A 17,734-nucleotide genomic window follows, 5' to 3' on the forward strand; every position below is an offset into this window, starting at 1 on the left:
AATAAATGATGAATCAAAAGAAGAATTAGGTGTGAGAGTTTATTTTAGAAGGTCGGTTCGGGAAAGAGCGAGCAAATGAAAAGTCCATGTATAATTGTATATTGCCCGAAATGACTTAGCATACAAAAAAAAAAAAAAAGCTTGGCTACCTTTTTGTCATGTCGGCAGTTCGTCGGAAAATTGACAGGAATGTAGCCAAACTACATCGGTTGCGTAAAAACTTCAAACTTTAGCATATTAAGTGATCGAAATCGTAATTAGATGATCCGATAGAATGCCTCACTACACTCGAGAGTGATTGCAAATTGCAATTTAGCTAAAAACAAATAGGAATCTAGGGGCAAAAGTTTAGCATTTTTCACCATGCCCACGCTAATGAATTTCAAGAAATCCTACTACACGATCAAAATCGGTCGAAAAATCATCGAACAGCACGGGCTTTTTCCCTAATAAGCACGAAGCATTTATGGCCCAGCTGCTATAGATGGAGGATGTACCCAAGACGAGGCATGTCCTCTCGTAGAAAAACCCTAGAATCCTCTGGCCATACTATAATCCTCCTGTTCCACCAGATCAGCTCTTCCTATTTTGCCTTAAAAGCTACATATAACCATAAAAAATCACATCCAAGATTACCATATTAACACTAATCCCTCTCCTCTTATATCACTTGCTCCTAGAAGCATTTACAGTTGAACGTACCAAACTCACTCTCAAGTCACTCTCAAGGAGAGATGTGAAGAGAGCGCCAATGCAAAGACAAAAGCTCCTCCTCCTATTCCACCTCCTTTGCATAGCACCGACCGCCAATGCCGCCACCGCCGAGATGGCCGCCGCCCGTCGGCTGTTCAGAGAAGCCCCCAAGTTCTACAACTCCCCCGATTGCCCCTCCGTCGCTTCCGCCGACATCTGCTCCCCCGGCGCCATCCATGTAGCCATGACCCTTGACGCTGCCTACCTCCGCGGCTCCATGGCTGCGATCCTCTCCGCCCTCCAGCACTCCTCGTGCCCCGAGAACATCTGCTTCCACTTTGCCGTGGCCGCCTCGGTTGCCGCTGCCGACCGCGGCCGCCTCCACCGCGCCGTCGCCTCCTCCTTCCCTTACCTCCGCTTCGGCGTCTACGCCTTCGACGATGCCGCCGTCACCGGCCTAATCTCCACCTCCGTCCGCTCCGCCCTCGATCGCCCGCTCAACTACGCCCGCAACTACCTTGCGGACCTCCTCCCGCCGTGCGTGCGCAAGGTGGTCTACTTGGACTCCGACCTAGTCCTCGTGGATGACGTGGCGAAGCTCGCCGCCACCCTGCTTGATGGCGACAACATCCTCGCTGCGCCGGAATATTGCAACGCCAACTTCACCTCCTACTTCACTCCCACCTTCTGGGCAAACCCTAGCCTGTCCCTCACGTTTGAAGGAAGGAGAGCCTGCTACTTCAACACCGGGGTCATGGTGATTGACCTAAAGAAATGGCGTGAAGGTGACTACACAACCAAGATTGTGGAGTGGATGGAGCTTCAAAAGAGGATGAGAATATACGAGCTGGGGTCGTTGCCGCCGTTCTTGCTCGTCTTTGCCGGTCGCATTGCCCCGGTTGATCACCGGTGGAACCAACATGGGCTCGGGGGGGACAATTTCAGAGGGCTGTGCCGGGGCTTGCACCCCGGCCCGGTGAGCCTCCTCCACTGGAGCGGGAAGGGCAAGCCGTGGGTTCGGCTTGACGCGAACCGGCCATGCCCGTTGGACGCGTTGTGGGCTCCCTACGATCTGCTCCAGGCGCGGTTCGCGATCGAGTCTTAGGAACGGTACAAAGAGAGGGAGTTCTCTTCTCTTCTTTGTTCCTCCAATGGACCAGTTAGTTTTCTCCTAATCTCGTTCTCTTCTTCGTCCGAATTGTCATTCCTTTTTCTCTATTATTTTCTGAGATTTTCCTCTTTTTTGGCTCACAATTTGGAGAAGCGAAGATCTGAAAGAGCCAGGCAGATCTTGCGCTTCTCTTAATTTGATGAGATGGAGTTTGTATTTGTACATCATATAGAAACTCGAAGATGACCAATACAACATGTGACATGGTAGGTTAAAACTCATGAAGATCGTCTGTCCATTTGTTTCGATAGCTGCTGCCCCCCATGATCTCAATTCCGTAGGTGGGTATCAATTGCCCGAGCCGACATGATATTCCACCTATTTATAAGTGCATCTTTCAAGAAAAATTTGTTTCCTCCTTTGGCTATTACATGAATTGGCAACCCCGTGCTCTTATGGGACAATTCAAAAGCGAAATACTCACCATTCACGCAACTCGAGAAAGAGAAAGAGATCTAAGCCTTTCTTCCATTGTTCGAAGTTTGGATTTGGGTTCTTTACACTTGATTTTTTTTTTTTTATATTGGTCAAATGCGCTGCCGTTTCTAGAAAAATAAGTTTGCTGCCGACTTAATTTCCGTCTTTCCAATGAGATCTCGCCGTAATTTATGGCTCCCTGTCGAACATGTGCAGGGCCGGAGTTTCCTCAATTATGGTGAAGATTTTCCTCAAATAGTATCAATTGCTTATGTTTTTAAAACGAAAGTTATCAACAACGAATTCGATGATTAATGTGCAGTAGCGGTGAATTACATGGCCAGATCATTGAGTTTGTATCAAATAATTACATCGTTGCTACTTGCTAAGTAACATGTGTGAGAAACCAGCGAACCTCTCTAAAAATTCTTATTGAGAATTGCTTTTCTGTTACACCGTTGAAACCTTGAAATATCGAGTTAGGAATCAAATGCCACGAAGAAAGGATGGACTATCGGTCAAACATGTTGTAACATACCATGATAGCTCTAGGTATTATTACCTTGTTAGGCCAATTTGAAATAGTAACGAGCCCCGCTTTCGCGTAGCAAGACTTTAGGACATCTTGTATTGTCAATTTGGCAGTTGATACGCATAAGTCAAGACGCGTCTTGCCTAACTAATTAGCAAAATTCGCCATCAATTTATAGCGTCTCGTTTTCAGGATGTTGGGGCCACACATAACAGATTACATTCTAGGGTGATCGATTCTTTGTTGACGTTGTCTTGCGACGATTGACCAATTTCCTCCTCCAAATTGACGGGATGTGACTTACAAGTGAAATTGTTAGAAGAGCAAGAACGAAAAGGCAAAAAGTGGGAAAAAAAAGGGAAAAAGAAAAAGCAATTGGGTCCAAAGTCTCCGTGGTCACGTAATGGCATCAAAAGTCGAAAATTAGAATGCCATGATCCTTCCTCCTGTTGATTTCCTAGGGTCAAGGAAAGCGGCGTGCCGAGATTGAAGGCTCGACAAAATGATTAGGAGTTCAAAATAAAGTAATTAATCTAGGTCCGACACCTTCTTGCCAAAGCATAAAGCAGAAAAAAGATTGTATATCGATTTTACACTTGGATCATTCTTGGGTTTTCACATCCGGTTGGTAACGATTTGCAAATATCGGCGAAATTAAGCTAATCAAAGCCATTCTTCTTTGGGATTTGATAAGCTGAGTGTAACAATATAACGGTATAATTTCAACTGTAAGTGTTATGAATAATGAAAAATATATAGGAATCATGGCGGAACCTATTTTTGATCTTACGCCTAGCATTCCACCGTTATGCTATTATACTGTTATGTTAGCGGGACCTTTCTCCTTTTAAAGATCATTGCAATACCTCAAAAATGTAAGAAAATAATTTTTGTTTTGTATTAGATTAACTTGATTCATCAGATTAGTATATCATAGAGCCATATATGGAGCTCACATACTTTGCTAGTGTTGATACAGGTGATGCGTGCGTGAGTGAGCGTTCCCGCATCGCTAGGTTTGAGAACGTGACAACTTGCGCTGGGTCATTATATTTGTACCGAGTATACTGGTCGTAGTTTCTTTCGATGGAAATGGGTAAAACCCATGATAAGATGTAGTAGATTTCATTTAGTCATTTTCTTACCATAAGGTCGCCGCCATGGGCAATAGCACCAATTGTCGATATGACCTTTCATTCATCGAATTTCGAGAATCGTCATCGATTAGTTTTCTTTCATTAGGGTTAATTCGCGGATCATCATCGTACAGTCTCGCGGTAAGTGGTCGGCTTTTCATATTCTCTCTTGCGGATGCTGCCTTAAGCCGAAATTAGCTGGGTTAATTAGTGCCCATCTTCACGATCACAAGAAACATATCTTTTCTTCCCAAGAACTGTCCAGTGGCATTAACAACTCGGATCCGGCTCCAGTTAGACGAAAGACCAAAAAGAATACTTGAGCACCGACAATCAAAGCAAGGTTTTACTTAATTAATATTTAATTTACGAGCTCGTTTTCATATTGTATGTAACTAGGAGTCTAGGAATGCAGCTCACGGGAGATTTTTTTTTTGTTTTTTGATACGTCAGAGTCAGAGATTTGCTGGGATCTGATGCTTCTAGTGCCTTGGAAATATCAATCTATGTCCGTTTAAGTTAAAGCTCACGCATGATAAGTCAATCTTGGAGAAATCGAAAGCTTTTAAGGTTAACACAAACTTTGACAAAAAAAAAAAAAAAGGTTAAGACAAACACACTCTCTCTATCTTTTGACCACAAAAAAAAAAAAAAAAAAACCTCACTCTCTCTCCCTCTCCCTCTCTAATTACTATCCGCAATGTATCTCGTGCCTTAGAATATTAGATGTCCCCTTTGGATATATATTAAGGTCAACTTATCAAGAAGATTTCAACAGTGCCGCTAATCTTAGTAGTAACTCTGACCCGAATCATTAATGATAACTGGCCCACCTTCTATACACAATTAATTTGCGGGGAAATTCTAAATAAAGATCCGGAATGCTATCATTTTCTTCAAATTAGAGTCCGAAATTGATCTTGTTTCAAATAAAGTGAAGTGACATAACTTGTTTGAAACAATGGCTAGAAGTGGCCAAGGATCCGGCCTCAAGAGCATTTTTGTCATTCATTTATTTATTTTCCTTTTTCTTTTTTTTCAATATTAATAATAATAAAAGTAAAAAATAATAATAATAATACAGGCGGGCTGCCGCCCCACTGCCTATGGGGGCGTCGTTAAGGCCTATTGGCCCTCACCAAAATAGGTAGAGGGCCACGAGTGCAACGGCAATAGGTGGGAAAACTGCCTGTAGTTTTTTTACTTTTATCTTTTTTAATTTTTAAAAAACATAAAAAGGAAAATAAACAAATAAATAAATAGGACAAAAATGCCCTTGAGCTCATACCCTTTTTGGAGCCTACATGGACACTTCAAGCCTTTATTTGAAACAAGTTATGCCATTTCTAGCCCTTATTTGAAATAATATTCAATTTAGTCCCTTATTTGAGAAAATGAGGGTACTTCAAGCCATTATTTGAATTTTTTTCCTTAATTTGCATACTCGAGCAATAGGATATAAAAATAGTCAATTTTAATATATCATTATACAATTAGAAATCAAATTTTCTTTCAAAATCATTTATTTTGTGAAACCTTTCGCATATATCTTGAAACTAAAAATCCTCCATCATAGGTAGAGAAGAAACCACGAGCGTGTATCCGAATCCAACAGTAAGATCAAGCACAAAAGCCCAGAAGATTTATGCACGTGCTTTCATGTTAAACAGATGATGCCATGAAAAACGAGAGAAGGATACCTGAAGTGTCATAACATTTGTACGGTGCTCACTTGAGTGCCATAATTTTTTTTTTTTTGCTCATTTAAGTGCCACGTCGGAGAAAAATCATTCAATTGTGTGCCATTTCCGGTAAATTGTTGTACATGAATTTTTTATTTAATTTTCTAGTGACACATGCATTTTTTTTTCCATTTTTTGTATTTATTTTGAATTTTTTTTCTTTTGCTCCTTTCTTTGTTTATTTTCCCTTGGTTGGCGAGAGTCACTGGTGACCCTCGTTAGCCACAAAACTCTTGCCCAAGGGTGAGGGCAGTCCTGATGTTGCCGGCTACGGACGAGAGCCTTTGCGGCCCCGCTGGACATGTCGCACCCTCGCCCGAGGTTGGCGGGGCCTCAAAGCCTTCGATTGCCGGTGAAGGCCGCCTTGTCCATGGTTGGCATGACCACAAAGGCTCTTGTTGGTCATGGAAGTGGTGGTCAAGTGAGGGTTTCATGGCTGGCGAGGGTTGCCAATAACCCTCGCTGGCCAAGGTAAAAAAACAAAGCAAAAATCAAAAGAAACATAAAAATCCAACATTAAAAAAATATTTAAAAAATTCCAAAAAAGTGTCCGACAATGCCATGTTAGATTTCTTGGCGTCTGTGTTGGATTTCCGGCAAAGAAAATCACCAATGGCACTCAAGCGATAGATTTTAAAATTTATGGTACTAGAGTGAGCAAAAAAAATTATGACACTCAAGTGAGAGTGAAACTTTGAGACGAGATGAACGAGTTTCAAATTAAGAATTTAAGATTTTTTGTCTTTTAAGAAATTATAAATTAAATAACATAAAATATTATCGATCTGGTCCGAATAGGCGAATTGGTGGTTCCACACTTGGATTCGCGATTGGACCAGTACCCACAGATTTCAATTTATTGGAATCGGGAATTGTACCGTTTCTCTTAGGAACCACCGGTTCCGGGCCAATCCAGTTCCTTTGCACACCTCTTGATTGATGGTTAGGAAGTTGGGAAGACGTGTGAGACTTTCCAACGCGGGGAAATCAGAACGTATTTGATACGTGTTATTGAATTCATGCACACGACAGTGACTGGACGTGATCTTCTCGCATTCTTGGAATTGTCCACCACTGACATCCCGCGAGGACAGGTGCTTCGAACTTCATCTTTATCAATTCCTTCCGAGTCCAGTCTTGTTAGAGGCCTCCACTGATGGGCTTGCCAAGCTCTCTCAAACCAAAACTTAAATAAGTCCAAAGAGCGAAAGGACAGGACGAATGGAAACAAAAAAGAGAGAGAAGGGAAGTAACAATAAGTGCATTGGCTATCTGCATATGAGCAGTAAAATGATTCGATCTGTTATTTGAGACCATGAATCACCTTCAAAATAGATCCAGTGAGGTTGAGCCTCGCCAAAGCCAGGCGAGGCCGACACTGGTTAGATCCCCGCGAGGGTGACCTAGCCTGAGGCCGCTGAGGGTGGCGAGGGCGACCCTCAACAGAATTTTCCTTTGGGTGGTCACCAGCCATGGCTAAAGCCCAGCGACCGGCGGTGGAAGAAGGAAAAAATGAAAAGAAAAAGAAAAGAAAAACATTAATAAAAAATTTCAAAAAAATCATAAGAATATTATAAAAAATTGTCCATGTCGGTAATTGACATCCAAAATTAGTCCTTTAGAATTAATTTGGCAAAACGTGAGAATATTTAGGACTGAATTGGAACAATTAAAATCTTTATGACTGAATTGAGAAAAGTGCCATAGATTTAGGATTTTTTAGACAATTTCTCCACGATGGCTAGCAAACAATCGATCAAACAAATGAAAAATAAAGAGATATTGAGTAGGTTCCCGATCCCGCACTCTGAAACCGGATTGTTTTGTGAAAAATGTTATGTGCTATTTTCAGTAGATTATGTCAAGTAAATTCTTACTAGCCGGGTGGTCTCATACGCATAATTCCATCTCGAGGTCACGACTTTCAGTCCTCAAATCGGTGTGAAAACCAAGATTAGAAATGCTAGGGTTTTAGAACAAAGAATTGCACCGAGTCTACCCTAAACCGGCCTAGCACCGGGCCAACCGAGTTGGTTCTAGCCCATCCTCCAGTTGAATCGGATCTGACGCACGCCCCTACTATCAGGGAAAAAGACGATACATAGGTTTATTTCATCTCGGAATCGAATACCTACAACATCTAGTGAATATTTCCTAGTAAGTTAGAGGTAGGTTGTGTTAGGAAGAGTGGGTGATTGGTTTGAGTTTCACCATGTTGTCATTTCTTCATTGGAGTATTTCTACCTTCTTCTAGGGTTCATGGTTGGAGGAGTTGCTTCATCAGAGCAATCAAAGGAAGCCTTGCCTCACCATACCTAACAGATAAAAAAGGAAAAGACTTAAAGCTTGAAAATGCAAAAGCATAAGGAATACGCACTTTGCTTTGGAAGAAGAGTGGAGTAGTGGGGAGGGCGAGTCCGCGTTAGGCAAAAGGATTCACTTCCACTACACGACAATGCATAAACAAACCCTTATCTTGGAAGAAGCCTTTTCAGACCCATTTCTCGGAAAGCTTCGATACTTTGATTCTGTCGTGATCTGAACGATGAAGTGTTTTGCTGCGGTGTCATTGACCGGATCCTTCAACGATTCGATCGGAGGTAAAACGTGTTTCGCTGCCATTCATTCTTGAATGGAGGAAAAAGCCTTTCTTCCTCGCCACATATGATTGTATCGGAGTAGATCCTCGTATTGTGAGGATACCAATCTCAGCAAAAATAGTCTAAGAAGTCATAGATCTACTGTACAACGGTTAGTTTAGCCATCAACTTTTTAATTGTACCAATTTAATCTTAAAATTTTTAACGATTTGTCGGTTTAGTCTCAAATCTTTTGACTATTAGCCAATGTGATCCTCACGGCCAATTATATAGATGATAGATATATGATTAAATTGGCAAATCTTCAAAATGTTTGGATATAATTTGGCACAATTAAAAGATTTAAGATTAAATTGGTAAATTGTTGAAAGGTTTAGGATTAAATTAGCACGATTGAAAAGTTGAGGACTCGAGTGGCCGTAGTATAATAGGTTTAGGACTTTCTAGAAAAGTATCCCATCAATCTAAAAAAAAAGTTATTTGGAATGTTAAAAGTGATGATATTAGTTGATCATCGACGGCTTTTCTCATGTATTGAAGGAGTAATGGCATTAGACCAATCATCCATGGCCGTTCAGCGGAATATTGCGACTTGCGAATACTCATCTTTTCACGCGACGATTATGTCAATCACAACCAAAGAAGTCGCATATTGAGAGCACAAAAAACTTGACCAATAAGAATATTAGAATCCCTATTTTAGAATATACGTATAAATTATCAAACTTTTCACACATTGTTCGTAAGTCATTTTCGCTCGACGGGGTTGGCCATACTAAGTAGGATTATGTGAAGGATGAACTCATCTCAAATTAATTTTTTTTTTACAGAACCGAAAATATAGGAGTAACTAGGTAAAATCACCAAAGAGGCCTGGACAATTTTGCAATAATTTAAGATTGAGACCGCAGTGTACAATGTACGTGCAACCATTTGTTTTCGTTTGATGCCAAACCGAAAAGCGACAACTTCATAATCCAAGACCCGTGGAGGATGGAAATTTCGGTGAAGTTGCTCGCAAGGTCGGCTTGATTGCTACTTGGGACAATATAATTCCAATCTTCGCATTTTGAAACGAAGAATATTCCTAGGTAGAGTTAGGTCGGCTTTTGGGTTTTTCATTTTATTTACTGTGGACCGCCGACGAATCAATCAGAAAATTCCAATCGATCCAATTTTCACTACAACCATAAGTGATGGGGATTATGAACCACGCGTGACTTATAAGATAATGCAGCAGACGGCAATTAAAACGAAAGATTGAATAAATTGAACCTATTTCAAATACCATAATAAAGAATTGACAAAAAGAAAAAGTTAAATTAATATGTATATGTTATGATTCGGTGCACCATCACAACAAAATAAAGCTTAGCGAGAAAGAGAAAATCGAGACACGAGATCTTGTTATGGGTCATCCTTAACTAGGGCTACGTCCAGCATCCCATACATCTCGTTACATCACTCAATTACAAGCGAAAATGAATATATATAACAGTAGTTATTCATGGATCCAAACTCAAAGTACCAATGAAAAAATATGAGCAGAACCTACGTGCTTTCCTATCGTTAGGGAGTATGAATCACACTCAAATAATATTTAAGGTGTTCGTTTTTCTCATAGGTATATTTGTCGGTTTTTGAGATCGAGAACTTCATTACTTAATTTGTCTTCAAGTTGTCGTTTTTAAATTCAATCGGCACTCATTTATTGGGAGCACAAATAAAATGGAATGTGACAGTATTTTGCAGGCTTTTTTAGGAGCACTAGCAGAGCTGAAGTTGAACCGTTAAAATATTGAGACTGTATCTCGTGGTTGAGATCGTGAAGACAGCAGATGTGCGCATTATTCAAGACATCGGATCAACGTCACTAGTCCTATCCCCAACACCAAAACCAATACCCACCCCTTTAGATTGTTGAGTTTAATTAAGCAACCTAGAGGGGGGAATAAGTTAGAGAAAATTGTTCAAATTTTTTTTAAATATGTTACACTTTTATCAATTCACTTTTAGACCTTTTAATTTTATCAGTTGAGCCTTAAATCTTTTCATATTTTGTTAATTGAGTCTATCCGATAAATTTTGACTACAAATCATTAACGTAAATGCCGGCCATCTTACGTGGCACGAACAACACTGAATTCTTTTTTCATGATCATCACCGTAATATCCCGAAATAGGTTTTGCTGCCGCTGTCACAATATTCGATTGCTCTGACAAAAGTTGTTTGTTCTCTGATGATTTCCAATTCTCCTGCTACGCTATTCCAACTGCGACTACATCAAACGCTCGAACATCCTCGATGGACGTCATCCCAGCATCATCAGTGACTTGATATTCTCATGCTTGATATCTACATTATCATAAGCTGATTATCATAGTCATTTGGTGTTGTTTACAAACAGGCCGTACAAGGACAATTTTGCAATCTTTTCCAATGAGGACACATCATTGATATCACCGCAGTTCTTAAGAGATCATCACGAACATGTGCATTATTATAGTAGATATTATCCTGAGGATAGTTTTGGAATCATCAAATTCATAGGGATGTTTATCCAGCATAGATACGGGACGCGGATATGCTATCTCATGCTATAGTCTCGTCCGTAATCTCCAAGAACGGGATGCTAACATGCGAACATCCAATTTGTGCTGATCCACATTGGATTAATGCTCTCAATCACCCCTTCTCTCTACCCTTACCCCTCGTCAGTCTCTAACTCACCGCCATGGCCTTGGCCGACCTTATATAGTTGTCGGCCTTGCCTCTACCCCGCCACTATCGCCGCCCCCAAGAGAGCTTTCTCTCTATCCAGCTCTCTCTCTCTCTCTCTCCAAGCTCGACGCCAACGTCGACGTCGAGCTTGTGGTAGATTGCGAAGCTCCATGCCTCATCGAGCTTCCACAAGCTATTTGGAGGCCGACACCTCCGGATCTTTGGGCTTGCCCTCCATATCCATATACGGGGATGTCAAAAAAGCCCATGCCAGACGAGCCGGCTAGGTGCGACTCGGCCCGAAAATTCACTTAATTTTCGGGCCTTTTCGGGCGGGGTTTGCTATTTGGGCCGGGTCGGGCCGCCCGATCGCCTGACTTTTTTTAACACCAATATTTTTTTAATTTAATTTAATTTATTTTTTCTTTTCTTTCATTTGATGGGTTTGTTAATTGATTTTAATTCCAAAAAAAGAAGAAAAAAAGAATCGGACTAGAATCCGACCCGATCCGGCCCGGGTCGGGCCTGGTTGAGCTCGGTACCATTTTGTTTCGGGCCAAGCCGAGACTCGGCTCATTGACACCCCTATCCATATAGGTGTTAGCCTTTCAAATTTGAAGGTAGCGGCTCCTCCATGACCGCGAGACTCGATGAGTTTGTGATGGCCAAGGAGGAGCCGTTGAGATCGGCTGTTGAGGGAGAGAGAGAGAGAGAGAGAGAGAGAGAGAGAGAGAGAGAGAGAGAGAGAGAGAGAGCATAATCAAATTAGAGTAAGGGATGTGGGGGAGAAGGTAAAGCAGATACGACCTTAGTTGGCAAGGTTGGCTTGACAAGGAGCTATGTCGAGCTCGAACGCAGTGGTGACGAGCTTGTCGGTGGTGATATCGACGAATGTTATTAATGGATTTAGCTAATTATGGGAGAATTACCAAAAAAATCCTAAACCTATGGAAATTGTGTCAATTCAATCATAATTTTTTTTTTTACCAATTGAGTTCTAAACCTTTTTCAATCTTACCAATTTAGTCCATTTGGCAAGCCGACTTTGGCATGAATAATTTTTAATAATATTTTAATATATATTTAAAATTTTTGGCTTTCATTTTCTAATAATTATTTTCTATTTTTTCCTTTTTCTTTTTGTTAGAATCGGCGGGTCGCCGGTCATTGGACAAGGGCCGCAAGTCCTTGCCGGCCATGGCGAGGGTTGCGGCCCTCACCTGCCTCACCAAGCGAGGGCTCGCGGCCCTCACTCATATGTAGGCGAGGGTCGCAAGCCCTCACCCAATGGTAGGCGGCCTCCTGTTGACCCTAGTCACAAGAAAAGAAAAAAATACAGAAAAATTTTATTGAAAAAATAAAAGGAAAATAATTAATTTCTTTTAGAACTATTAAAATTTTATTAGAAATTATCAACGTCTAAGTGGGCTAGCCAAATGAATTGAATTGACATAATTACAATAGATTTAAAACTTTTTTGATAATTTTCCCACTAATTATAGGTTTTGAAAGTTGTTTTTTTTTTTTGTCGAATCGGTTTTGCAAGAACCTTTTTTTTTTTTTTCGGTCAATGATTTTGCAAATTGCTTTTTTTGGTCGAAATGGTTTTGCATGTTCAAAGGGCGACGATTGTATGCGATTCAAGGATTTAAGTCTAGGCAAAAAAATTTCCCTAAAGGACGGAGACGACAAAAAGAGGGTCAGGTCACAATTACCCACTTTATCAAATCATGACATATTATTTATTGCGGCTTCTTGAAACTTTTTTAAATACCGTTGGCGCATGCTTGATCTGTTCTCAATTTTTGTACGATGCGATAATGCTGGGAGGATAATCGAACCTAAGGAAAAAAAAAATGAAAGTAATGTACCAGGTGACCTGCGCCTATCAAAGAAATTTTCAGTACATTTTCCTCGTACCGTGTCGGGGCCCCCACGAAGTTGCCATGCAATTTCCTCCTGCCAAATCTAATTTTCTGATGCCAAACCACTCCCTTTATCTTCTCCCTCTCGCTCTCTGCAACTTCGCAGCAACTTCATATCCTGCCAGCTTTGCGCCAAACCTTTCCCACAACTGCACGACTCTTCTTTCTTCCAGGGATAAAGAAGAGTCTCCCGTTGGGCCAGCTCGTTCATGGCGAACGGCGGATCGGCACCGTCGCCAAAACCCTTCAAGTGGCTCAACAAGAGCCTCAGGCTAACCTTCCCGCGGCGGAGTTCTCACTCCAAGTCGTCTTCCTCCAACTTGAGCACTCCGTCTTCCCCGACCTCCACCCTCCCGGTTCCGAACCTCGAACGCGCCACCTCCACCGACAGAGAGCACGAGCTCCGGGAGGTGTTCCGCCGCTTCGACGCCGACGGGGACGGCAAAATCTCCGCCCTCGAGCTCCGGGCGTACTTTGCGTCCATTGGCGAGTACATGTCGCACGAGGAGGCCCGGAGCGTAGTGGGCGAGCTCGACACCGACGGCGACTGCCTGATCGACTTCGGCGACTTCCTGAAGCTGATGAAGATGGACAGCGGTGGCGACGACAGCGACCTGCGGCGAGCCTTCGAGATGTTCGAGGACGAGAAGGGGTCGGGGAGCATCACCCCGAAAGGGCTGCAGGCGATGCTGCGCCGTCTAGGGGACGCGAAGTCGTACGAGGAGTGCGAGGACATGATTAGGGTTTACGACATTGATGGGAACGGAGTTCTTGATTTCCAGGAGTTCCATCAGATGATGGCTTAGCTTCGGAGGGAAAGTAACATGATGAAGCGTGGTCTTGTCCTTGAAATGAAAGCAAAAGCATGAAAAGAGAAGAAAAGAGAGAGGAGAGAAGGGAATTGCATGGAATAAGAAGAGCACGAGGAGTCAAATTTAGGTCGCACACATTGCTCGAGTCGGCCAAAGCCTACATGATGTTTATGCTTGCAAGCACTATGTAGAATGTGCTTTTATAAGGCAATATCTACGTATGTCCATGTTTGTCTTTCTGAATTTGTCGCTTTCAAAATTTAATTTTTCGGTTGATCTATCAGTAATATGAGCTGAACCGCTTACCAACATTCATCATCTAATCATTGATTCCTCCCTTGTTTGTTCTGATATTTCGCCAATAAAATCAAAAGGAAATTTAAGCACCGAGAGTAAATAACGTATCTCGACGCTAGCTTTATATATTCAACCTCCCGCTGAATTAAGCACACAAAGTAAAAAGACTCTTGAAACTTGCTTGCTATCTGGTGTGAAATGCGATCCGATCTATATGCCTATCTCTTGCATATATCAACCTGCGTATTGAAGTAGTAGTATCGGATTCATTGTTCCTAAACTTTCGAGAGTATATACACACAACATATATTTATGTTGTTAATTTTTATTATGCATCTAATTGAACCTACTATTTCATAGACTTTGATCCCACTACATTTTTTGAACTGTAAATTATGTCCTAATGTATTTGTAAAAGCCCAACTTACAAAAAAGGTCCACATTATAGCCAATTTCGCGGTTTAGATGCTTAAATTGAAATGCTGCCAACAGTTCTAAATCTCTCTCTCTCTCTCTCTCTCTCTCTCTCTCTCTCTCTCACAGAGGCCAGATTTTAACCCCAACCTAAAGCGTGGAAATATTTATATAAGAAGGCAAATAGGGGCGGAAAAATTTGAACTCGGGATCTCTTGCTCTAACACTATAAATAAATTTATGGGACTGCTGCCAATTATTTTGAAAATTTAAGCTGGTATGTAAATGCGTAATTTTATATTCATATATTCTAGCATCTTCCCCTATTCAGGCGTTACGGTGATGCACGACGTGGTTGACCAAGGGCGAATTCTCTCGGCCAGTATTTCCTACGTACGTAAATAATCAGTGGGCCGAGTTACCAGTCACCAATTGGCACATGGAGAAACGGGGGTACATCCCCGGGAACTGTCTCTTGGTAAACCAGTTTAGCGTTCTTAATAATGTCTACCGTATGGCAAACCGTTTTGAAAGAATTCCTCACGAAAGTAGAAAGGCACCAAAGAGTTCTCAAGGCACCAAAGGGCAAATCAATCTCGCCAGCTGCATTCTCTCCCGTGCCACCTTTACCCAAGGTTTTCTCCGGCAAAACCATGACCTTGCTTGGGAACTTCTTGCCCTGCCCTCGCCAAAAAGATAATGGATAAATGTATTAAAAGTTCTGAGACATTTCAAAAAAAATACAATTGAGTCTTAATTTTTTTTTTTAAAAAAATGCAATAAGTCTTTAAACATATAACGAACTTGCAATTGAGTATCAAAATTTCAGGAAAGGGTAATCAAATCCTAAAATTTATCAAATTTATCCAATCAAATCTTTCCGTTGATTACATTTTTCGAAAATTTTCGGATTTAATTATATATTTTTAAAATTTTTAAAATTTAATTACACCTTCATAATAAATTTTAGGACAAAACTCAATTGCGTTCTGGTTTTAAGTTCGAGGGCTGATATCCCAAAATACAAAGGAAAAAGTTTCTGGACAGCTGGTTCTTGACCAAACAAAGCGAAGATTTCTCCAAAAACCGGGGGTTTCCAACAAATGGCACGCAACATGAGGACAGAGAAACCGACGAAATTGACTGCCATCACATCAAGCCGGCGTGAGAAAATATTGCGTACAGACTTGGGAAAGCTGACGTGGTCCAAAAGACCATTTATTTTCGAGATGTGTTCAATGTGGGATCCACCTCTTCTCCCTGCTCAGCTCTCCCCTTTGCGCTCTTTCGCCCTCTCTCTCCCCTTCTGCCGAAGCTCTGAGGAAGAAGAAGAAGAAGAAGAACTCTAGCTCTATGGCCATGGCGACCGGGGGCCATCTTCTCCGTTCCCCGGCCGCGAAACTCGAACCTAAGGCTCGCGGCCGCCATGGCCAGGGACGGGGAAGTCATCGGTGACGCTGAGTTGTTCGATGGGGTCCACCTCTTCTCTCTGCTCATCTCTCTCCCCTCTGCTCTCTCTCCTCCCGCCGAAGCTCCGTCTGATGAGCAGAGCAAAGAAGCAGCATCATCCCCCGCCCCCACGACAAGTCCCTAATCTACGTCGACGGTGAGACGCTCATACAAGACCGATGTCTTCTCGGTCCCCGACCGCGGAGCTCAAGCCCACGACTCGCAGCTGCCATGGCCATTGACGTCTTCTCTGTCCTGGGCGCGAAGCTTGAGCCCATGGAGCTTGCTGCTGCCATGGCTGTGGAGCTCGAGGTCTGTGGCCATGGCGGCGAGAGGGTCGTCCATGGCCGGCAAAAAGAAGAGACGAAAACAGGGCGGGGAGAGGGAAACGAAGAAGAGAGAAAAATTTTGACAAGTGGGCCACTATGGACACGTGTCGCATAATGAATGGACGTCTGTAAAAATGCCGTGGCACCCGGTCTGTACGTAATATTTTCGCGGGAGGAGAAACCGACAGAAACTGATTGGACCAATACACTACATGCTCCCACTAAAGTCTCTCTGCATGTATTTACTCAACACGTGCGTATATCCATTTGCTTTTTGTACATGGATTAACATTAACAAGCGTGCGTGCGCGCCAAGAGCATTTGTTAAACAAGCGTCTCGAGGCACCCGTTAACATAACCGTTTACTATTTATATTACAAGTTTTGATAAGACAAAAAGAAAAGCGACCTGTTTATGCGCACATAAACAAGATGCACGCGGTAGCAAACATGTACTCCTCGTCAAATAACAAGTTTATTGTGTGACGTTCGAGATCTCATTAATGTCATGTGTTTAATAGGGTCTACGTAAAGAGGGAGGCATTGTCGATGGACTACATCGCAATCCGACAACACAACAGTCATTTGTACGTGAAGCTTTATGTTTGTGCTAGGCATGTTGTCTTATTTTTTGACGTGGTACGTAAGGTTCGTCGGAATTGACCATGTCGTATTATTGTATACCGCAATTATATGGTGATGATCCGTGACGGTTGAATGGTCAGATAAATGCAAAAGTAGAATAGCACGCGCATGAATTAGGCATACTTCCACGGAGAGATTGGTGAAGTCCGTTCGAATGTATGGAAATTACCGTACAATCGGTCATTACTTATTCGGCTTTACCAAAGTCTAGATACAAGAAGACAAACCGGGGCTCATCGCCGTAATTGCTAAATACGAGAATTGATCTCTGGGAGATTAATGTAATCACGGCAAATACCAGAGACCGCAGACCCGGACAATTCTAAAAGGAGGACAAGATTTTCGTCCGTTCTTGATGGAAGAAAATGTTCGATCCCGTCTTTGATGGGTGGATCGCAAGTTGCGAACATCACTCGTATGCCAATTTAACCGACATTAAATACGGGCGATGGTCGTATTTTAAAATCAACCCATCGCATGCATGATCGAAGGAAACTTTCTCCCTCCCTAGAACTGGAAATCGAGCCATCTACACGTGCCTGGACTCAACGGGTACGAGGCTGAGGATGTAGTGTAGCCTTGAGATAGCCGGATCTCTGCGCTCGTGAAGAAGAAGAAAAGTTGATGGAGATAGAAGCTCAGAAGCCCATAAGGCCTAGCCCAAATTATTGGAAAACCAGAGCATGGGAAGATTCAGTCCGTACAATGTCCACCCATATGTCGCTCGCTCTTGATTTACTTGGGCTTTTGCTACTATACTTGGACTTATTTGAAGCTCCAGAGGTCCGTAAGGCCTAGCCCAAAACCTTGCTTTGTAGAGCGCCTTGAAGATATAGCTCGGCCATTTCATT

The 17,734-nt window shown here is 42.3% G+C and overlaps 2 protein-coding genes across 2 annotated transcripts; both read left to right on the forward strand.

Annotated features, from left to right (window-relative positions):
- The first annotated feature begins 468 nt into the window (after positions 1-468).
- Positions 469-2,085, forward strand: LOC115740334 (probable galacturonosyltransferase-like 1). Its single transcript, XM_030673820.2, has one exon. The coding sequence runs from the start codon at positions 752-754 to the stop codon at positions 1,796-1,798; it is 1,047 nt and encodes a 348-aa protein (XP_030529680.1). The 5' UTR covers positions 469-751; the 3' UTR covers positions 1,799-2,085.
- A 10,997-nt stretch (positions 2,086-13,082) lies between these two features.
- LOC115740331 (probable calcium-binding protein CML41) lies at positions 13,083-14,076 on the forward strand. The gene is made up of 2 exons (XM_030673817.2): positions 13,083-13,287; positions 13,318-14,076. Exons 1-2 carry the CDS (start codon positions 13,148-13,150, stop codon positions 13,742-13,744), a joined length of 567 nt encoding a protein of 188 aa, XP_030529677.1. The 5' UTR covers positions 13,083-13,147; the 3' UTR covers positions 13,745-14,076.
- Positions 14,077-17,734: the final 3,658 nt, after the last annotated feature.

The sequence above is a fragment of the Rhodamnia argentea genome, chromosome 1 (genome assembly GCF_020921035.1).
Source record: "Rhodamnia argentea isolate NSW1041297 chromosome 1, ASM2092103v1, whole genome shotgun sequence".
Classification (NCBI taxonomy): domain Eukaryota; kingdom Viridiplantae; phylum Streptophyta; class Magnoliopsida; order Myrtales; family Myrtaceae; genus Rhodamnia; species Rhodamnia argentea.

Bases quoted from the DNA above. Each gene is read 5' to 3' on its own strand.
- LOC115740334 (XM_030673820.2), top strand. From the start codon at position 752: ATGCAAAGACAAAAGCTCCTCCTCCTATTCCACCTCCTTTGCATAGCA.
- LOC115740331 (XM_030673817.2), top strand. From the start codon at position 13,148: ATGGCGAACGGCGGATCGGCACCGTCGCCAAAACCCTTCAAGTGGCTC. The intron at 13,288-13,317 runs CCTCCCGGTTCC...CGAACGCGCCAC, and splicing joins CCGTCTTCCCCGACCTCCAC to CTCCACCGACAGAGAGCACG.